Here is an 8,166-nt window from a genome sequence, read left to right as displayed (position 1 = left end):
TAATTTTGGTCTCATATTTATGCCTAGAGAGGATATTGGTTGAACATAATCCCATGGCTGTTCCTCTACCTCTGCAAACCTGAAAGCACTTAGACCCTGATACAAACTTGGGAACATGTTCCCCTTCTCTGCTGGGGGAGGCCTGGTCTTACTTAGAAGAGATGAATGTCAGGCTGTGGTTGTCCTGAGGGAGCTACAATGCTTGACAGGGCAGACTGTTTACAACAAGCCTTGCTTGTGACATTAGTCAAATTATCAGAAGAAATTGGCCCATCCCGTCTTCGTCCAGCTGTGTACTCAAGTGAAGCTCTGAGACTGATGTGTCATTAACAAACTGTGGCCCAGACTGTGATTCAGCCAGGGGCTTCCAACTTGCATGTAGAATTTGCACGTTTTATACAGCTTTTAAAAAAGTATTCCCTCCTCATTCAGAGAAGAGTACTTTTGCTTGTCAGATAGCTGCTATTTATCCATCATAATAAAGAGGTTTTGCTCATTCAGAGGTTTAAAGACTGTTGGCTTTTAGATCAACGGTTCATTCATTTTATCACTCATGAGCTTATAGATAAATAGCTCTAGCTGGTTAGAAAACAACTGAGGCTCAGCTAAGCTCAAGTCTTTTAAGGTGTGCAGGACTGTGCAGACCTCTGACTCTGCAGCTGCTGAACTACCTCTGACTCTGCAGCTGCTGAACTAGTGTGGGTTGCAGATGCATCTGTAGTTTACTGGTGCTGTTTTTTAGTCAACACTAAGTTTAGCAATGTCCAGGAAATCCTTTTCTCTGAAGTTCCTATTGTTCTCATGCTCCTACCACTCCCCCATGAGCCAGAGCTGGAAGAGCAGCTAGTGTCCTATGTGTCAGCTCAGGACCCTTTCCTATATGAAATTTGGCATTTCATTGAGATATAAAGTTACCTTCTCCCCATAACCTGTGTTTCATTTAGCACACAGCTATTTTTGTGGTATTTTGCATCTACTGCATTGCTGATACATCCTTCTGAAAATAGCATGAGGTTCACCCTGGTAATTCTCGATTTCCAACCCCAGACTTGAGCATTATGGGTTTCCTGGGAAGAAAGGTGTGTAGGCAAGACCAAAGGCAGCTGTATACTGTGAAATAATAAGTATCAGACAAAATACAGTATCACATCTAATAGATGTATTTTAAAAGTGGAGACATCTATCTTTAATTGCATTTTAAGTACGTAGTGAGAAACCACAGTCATACATTTTTTTAACAAACCTTTACATCTGAAGTCATAATAATACAAATAAAAAGTGCTGATTATATATGGTCAAAATAACTCAGGCAAATTTTCGACAACATCTTCTAAATATGATCATGTGGCCTCTGTCAGCAACACTCTAAAGTCAGGCTGAATGATGTCAATGACAATCACTGTTTTTCCTTAGCTTACCAAAAACCAACAAACCAAAAACAATTTTTTTTTTGTTCATTTGCCTTTTTTAATTTGCATAGCTTTCAGTATTGCTGCCCCCTCACCTCTGCATATTGCAAGCCCATCTCTATTCTGTATAATTACTTTAAAGTTCTTAAAATTTTTAATCCAGTTCTCCTTGAATACATAATATATATTTTCTACCAATTATAAATACATAATTTTTATTAATCTGATTTCAATAACATGCATTTGTATAATTATTATACAATCAAAATAGACATTGACTTTACACAGTGTGTATGCTTTTATTTCAGTAATATTGTTCAGACACACTGCTCAACAAATCAAACAAATAGAGAAATAAAAAGTTAAAAAGGAGGGAGAAAACCTCTGGGAGGAAACATTCTCACAGTGATTACAGACCAAAAAAAAATACTTATCAGAAAAAGGGTTTATTAATACACAGAAAATCCTCACAATAGCTGAAACACAGTTTAGGAACTAGTAAACATTTTAAATAAAATTGTGCCAATTATGCAGTGCCCAAGCATCTGCTTGCTCTTAATTAGATGGGGAGGTGAATGACCACTGTTTATTTTCATTTTCCTCATTAATTATGAAAAACTGCATTCAATTCATCTTGCATGGTGAGAGACTGGCTGCGCAGATGTAAGTCATAAGGGAAGTGGCTCTCTGTAGGCAACCTGAACATCGAGCTCTGCCCAAGGGGACCCCTGGGTGGCACTGCACAGTAATGCATGCCATAATTGTAATTTTTGCCATAGTCCAAGCTTTCCTCTTGCTTCAGGGAAAATATCCCATTATAGTTAATTGGGGGAGGACTTAAGGGACCTTCAAACTGTGGGCTGGCACACTCAGGGGAAGTGCTTTCATAGAAGGACTCGTAAGCGCTGCAGTAATTGTATGGTTTCATGGACTTAGAGTTGTCAAGTGTCCCATGCCCTGGGGGGGTGCCAAGCTCCGGGCTGTGGTAGGGAGGATAGAAGGTGGAGTAGGGTGTGCGGGTATGATGGGCACCTTCACCTGCCTGGCCCATTAGGAAGCTTCTGGCATTCAGCTGCAGGCATCCCGCCACCAAGTTTGTAGTTGGCTGGGACAGACCCTTGCACAAGTTTTGGACAAAGGTGAGCAGGTCAGGTCTCTTGCCAATTCGCAGTATTTCAGAAAGAGCCCAAATATAGTTCTTGGCTAGTCTTAAAGTTTCTATTTTGGACAGTTTTTGTGTTTTAGAATAACAAGGGACCACTTTCCTTAAATTGTCCAGAGCGTCGTTAAGGCCGTGCATACGGTTCCTCTCTCTAGCATTGGCTTCTTGACGCCTGAATTTAATCCTTTCCATCCTTATCTTGCTCGTCTTTTTTTTCCTAAGACCCCTTCGCCTCGGCAAGCCATTCTCATCCTCCTCTTCTCTCTCTTCCTCCTCCTCTTCTTTTTCTGTGTCTTCTCCAGGAGATCTTTTAATATTCTTTCCTCGGAGGATGATCTGCTTTGAAAAGCTTTCTGGGTTCTTCATTTGCTTTTGGTCATCACTTTCTCTGGGAAACTTTCTACACATCTGGGATTCTGGCATTACAACAGACTCATCAAATGGTAGTGTTAACATGGTTCTATAATCTTAAGTTACCTGAAAGAATGCCAGCACAATGTTTAAATATTTCCATTTTCAAAGTTTCCCGACTCACACAGACAGCCTCATGCACCTTACTTGTGTCTGTGCGTAAGCTCTCTGTATATGAGTGTATGTGTGTGTGTGTGTGTGTGTGTACAAATGATCAATCTATATTTTTTGAATAAAATGGCAGTTGAAAATGCCCACTTTTTTAAAAGATAATGGCTGTTGAGAATTCCAAAATCACTTGAAACATATGACCCTGAAACTAAAAAGCCACATTTCTCACAGATAAATGTAGAGTAAATCGATATTTTAAATGTACAATTAGCTCCCTGCTCATTTATTTTATTTTTAAACAAATCCTACAAACTCTCACCATCATGGAATTCAAAGAAATGCAAAACGTGATAAAGCAATACAGAAATTTCATTAATCCAAATTCCCCTGGGTGAAAAAATGAGGAGACCGAGTGCAGTTTTAAAATTGAAAAAGTGCCATATCGCTATTACCTGATGGTAAATATTTTTGACTTTTTGACTTATACTTCAAAATTGTGGGTTTTTTCCCCTCCACATTTCTTCCTTTATGTATCAAGATATTAAACTTTAGTAAGTTACAGTGGCTGAGAAGAAAAAAAAAATGGAATATACCCCCCCCAAATCACTCAGCTAGTAATATAATTCAAGCCAAAACATTTTTCCTAATTATTTGTATTAAAATCACATAATACTTATTTCATTTTAAGACAAAAATCAGGACTATTTAACCCTAAGTGTATTCAGATTAGAGTTAGGAAATAAAATCTCCCTACCTTTTTTTTCCCTTTTTCAGGCAAAAATTCTAATTGATATTATCTCTTTAGTTAGAATCAATTTATTTGATTTTTTCTTGTTCTTTTCTCCTTTTTTTTTTCTTTCCCATCAATGGGGGGGAGGGGGGGAGGTGAAAAATTCCCTGCACGCTATAGCAGTGTTTATGTTCTGCGAGGCTCAGATGTCTTCCTCCAGCTCTTAGCTGACAGGAGCGGTCTGTAGATTCTGACTGTAATCCTGCACGTGTGCTCAGAATCCAGCCTGGAATGGAAAAATAATTTCCTTTTCCCAATCACTTTGCTTTTGTTTGCAGTTTGGGAGCAGCAAAAGCTTGTATCCCATGGACTTCAAAGAGACAAGCAAAGCAAATGCAGGGACTTTTAAACAGAACAAAATTAAACAAAAACCCCAGTCAAAGACTAACTCTATCAGTATTGTCTACACACTTGCAGTATTACATAAAAGCAATGAAAGTTTGTAATTGCATCAGAAGAATAAAATGTTAGGAGTTATTAGACAGTAAATAGCATACATAAAATACAAGACAATGTTACTGTATCTTTAAACACTTGCATGCACACCCAACACCAACTGAAATATATCTTTATTTGTATTACCTTAGCTTTTTATTTCATTCAACAATCAGTTTTTCATTTTTTGCCTTCCAAATCTTTTCAGTCTGAATGCCGCATCGTCTCCTGGAGTCTAGATCTGTGTATATCTGCTCTATCTCATTGATCTCTAAAAAGTGACATTGATGCCAACTGCCAGAGCTGGTACCCATGCCATCTGCTAGTGACGTCATGGGGCAGAGAAAACCACGTGAGCCTTTCTCCTGGGACCTTCATTCTGCACTGATCATCTGGCATCCCTCTAAGTGGGTACCAGCATTCATGTATCAACACAGAAGGTTAGACTGATAGAAAAAAAAAAGGAAAGAAAAAAATTCTGCACCAGCATTTCACATACAGTAGGTGCATTTCCACTGTAGTTGCTTCTTTTTAGCAGTCTAGCTGCATGGATAGACATGCCAGCATTTGGTGCTATCCCTGCCTACAGGTACAGATGCCCTGTGGTTGTTAATATGGTATTGTTTATATGAGAAATGCTGTCTTGTATTGATCCAAGTCCTTCCAGTGCACCTGGTACCCAGGGACAAAAAAGAAAAGGCAAGGAAAGGAAAGCAGTAATGGGGAAGTAATGCTGGTGCTATAACGCATAGCATGGTCACAAAAAGTAGTATTTGTGTGATGCTGCTGGGGTGTGGGGTGTTTTTGAGTGCAGCTTGTTGCCCCACAGCACAGAATAATAGGAGCAAACCTCCTGCCATCTGTAGGAAATCCTTCCCTCACATCCCTTAGTGTTTTTTGATATTGCAAAATAAAAGAGGTGTTTGTAGAAAACTGGACATACAGCATGAAGATTTAACAAATCATGCCTTTTTTTCCAAAGCATGTGCCAGGGCTCACTGGTCCCTGACCTTCTCTGGCATGTTGCAATGTGACTGGGGTGCACCTGCTCACAAGTGTAACTTAGGATGCTCGAAGGGTTTGGCCCCTGCCATATTTTCTTGGTCTGCCTGGCCTTTTCGTGAATGTTTCCCCAGTATCTCTTTAAAAACTGAGTTATTCCCTTTGGAAACCTCCAAAAAATCTCCCCCTGCTCTTTTGTTTTCATACCTATCTTCTCCTTTCTTCATGCCCTTGTTTCTCCTGTCAGCTGCCTCTCCTGTGCTCCCTGCTCTTCCTCCTTTAACCCTTTTGTCTCTTTCCACAGGCAAAACACTGTTAAATGAAGCTGACAAAGACTCTTAGCTCAGCCTTGCCATGGAGCTTATGGCAAACTCCACCTTCACGTGTTAGGGGTTTGTGGTTTTTTTTTTTAATTTAAGGAGCGGCATGTCACATATAAGCAATATCAAGAGAGTTACAGGGGAAATGATGTGTCATCTTAGAAACATTTTTTTTAATTTGGTTTCATTGTTATTGTGTATCACTGCTTTTTTTGGTAACTAAATAATCTCTATATTAAAATAATGAGCAACTGAGTGTGCTTTTAGTATTAAAATAATCCCTGGCAGAGCTGCTATTGTTACGGGTCCGTGTCAGCGTTTCCATTATAAATCCTGGTTTTGAAGGGTTTATAATACATCTGCTTTAATTCACATTGGTCCAAACCTTGGCATTAATGTTCTCAGCCCCGATCCATTTTTTTTTTCCACAAAGTTTCATTTAAATATGTTTGGGCATTTTTTTGATTAGAGACAGGAACAAAAAATAGGACTGCAGTGCAGAACAACATGTGTATGGGAAGACCGTGTTTTATACATCTATATGTATGTGCTCAATGATTTTAGAGCCTTTCATTAAAAAAATAACCTCACCCCAAACTTGGTGGGTTTTTTTGGTTTTTGTTTTATTTTAAAGAAGTAAGACATTCAAGTCACTCATTCTTTACAAAACTCAGCCTTTTTTTTTTTAGTTTTTAGTTTTTAAGGAAAATGTATTTGAAGTGACAAAGATGTTAAAACTTAAGGGGAAACTGTTCAAAACCAGCAAGTGCTGTACTATTCATAGCATTTGCTACATTTTTACTGCAAATATTGCAACCTACGTAACAAAGGAGAGGTTAGAATCCCATTATCCTCAATAGGAATTTATATATAAAGATTTATATTGTTAAAGGTTCTAAGGGTTGTCAACCTTTTCAAGGATTTTGCATATTCAAAGTGTTATAAAATGTCTGATAATCTTAAAATGAAAAGTCCTGAATAACCAAATGCTGTTTCAATACATACTAAAAATACTATGAGATACTGAAGGAAAGGTTGACATTGTAATAGTTCTATGTTTAAGGAAGGACCAACAAAATTTTCAGTTATATCACACAGCATCCAAAATACATGAAAATAATTTCTCCATCCTTTTTATTGTTGAAGTAGGTGGTTATTTTTTTTAAATAACTCAAGTGCATTTTTGAACAGCTTTTATACTGCTACTAAAACCAAAAATGAATTAGTTTGCATTGAAGGATTCCCTCCATAGGAGTAATATTACAGCTTTGCACATTCCTAGTCCATCATTTGACCTTTTTAATATTTTCAAATAAATAGTGGAGAAACAGAATAGCTGAGATATCAAGGTTTAAAAAGCCTCTACTGTGCATGCATAATAACTTTTCATAAGGATTTTACTATGCATTTTGTATTATGGATCCATGATATGCAAATAGGTGCTGCTGTTAATATGCATTCACAGCATACCCGATAACTGCTGCTTTGGTGTCTACTGTGAATGCATGTTACGAATAATACACAAAATACAGTCAAGTGCGCTCTATAGAACGGTTTCACAGCACCAAATATGTTACTGAACACGTATCACAAATTTTTTCCCTTTACCCAGACTTGAATTAAAAATGAGTTTATTTCAAATGCAATGTTATAATAACACATTAATATTAATATATATAAATAATAGCACAACCAAACATTTACAGATTCATTTAAATAATAATGAGTCATTAATAGATTTACTGAAATAATACCGAGTTCCAAGGACTGCAGAACCTCCATGGTGCATGAGGGGGACTGACCCAAACTGCACTGCATTCAGTGGGAGTCCTTCAAGTAAGTTCAATATGCTATCATCGGAGTCCCGGCGAATGTCTTACTCTTTCTTTTTCTCTCTCTCCCTTTTCTTTTGATTTTTTAAAATTTTTTTTATCACCCTCTCCAACCATCTCCTAACATGCCCATACCTCCCCGTCTTGCTGAAATAGGAAAACTACATCAAATTAAAGAACTCAGGAACATTTCAAAGTGTTGTAATCTTACTCATTTACTGGGAGCAATGGGACCTCATGGGCAGCAGAATTGTTGAGAAGGGGAAGACAGCTAAATCTTTTTCTTTTATTTGTTTCCTCATCTTTCTAACTTACACACTAGACGTTACTGCAATGTAGACACAGCGACAATCACGCAATGCCAAACTCCCTCTTCCACACTCATGACCTGACATGAGTTTGCCTTCCTGCCATAGCACCCACATGCACAGCCCAAACACCAGAGCAATTGCTGCCTTGGGAGTGAGACTGGGGGAAAATGTACTTCTGATGCATCCTAAATTGCAAAGTCAGACCACAAGGGACAAATACATGGGTAAGAGTGTAGAAAACAGTGACTTCAGTCTCCTGCTGAGTTTAATGCTAAGGAGGAGCTGGGAACACCTGTTTGGCAGGAGTTCTGTGTGTGCTTTTGGGGTTTTGGTTGGTTGGTTGATTTGGGGTTTGTTTGTTTTGGGGTTTGTGGTTTATTTAT

At 38.2% G+C, this 8,166-nt stretch overlaps 1 protein-coding gene across 2 annotated transcripts; it reads right to left on the bottom strand.

The window, feature by feature from the left end:
* Window positions 1-1,139: 1,139 nt before the first annotated feature.
* Window positions 1,140-4,659, bottom strand: NEUROD6 (neuronal differentiation 6). Of its 2 annotated transcripts, XM_010398585.4 has the most exons (3): window positions 4,466-4,659; window positions 3,848-4,109; window positions 1,140-3,048 (listed from the first exon to the last, which is right to left on the bottom strand). In XM_010398585.4, exon 3 carries the CDS (start codon window positions 3,025-3,027, stop codon window positions 2,014-2,016), a length of 1,014 nt encoding a protein of 337 aa, XP_010396887.1. In that variant the 5' UTR covers window positions 3,028-3,048; window positions 3,848-4,109; window positions 4,466-4,659; the 3' UTR covers window positions 1,140-2,013. The 2 variants fall into 2 exon arrangements, with proteins under 2 accessions (XP_010396887.1, XP_010396888.1); XM_010398586.3 differs by lacking the exon at window positions 3,848-4,109.
* Between the last annotated feature and the right edge of the window lie 3,507 nt (window positions 4,660-8,166).

The sequence above is a fragment of the Corvus cornix genome, chromosome 2, assembly GCF_000738735.6.
Source record: "Corvus cornix cornix isolate S_Up_H32 chromosome 2, ASM73873v5, whole genome shotgun sequence".
Taxonomy (NCBI): Eukaryota; Metazoa; Chordata; class Aves; order Passeriformes; family Corvidae; genus Corvus; species Corvus cornix.
This window is presented reverse-complemented; position numbering and strand designations above follow the sequence as displayed.

Coding starts and splice junctions, on each gene's coding strand:
- NEUROD6 (XM_010398585.4), bottom strand. CDS start 3,027: ATGTTAACACTACCATTTGATGAGTCTGTTGTAATGCCAGAATCCCAG.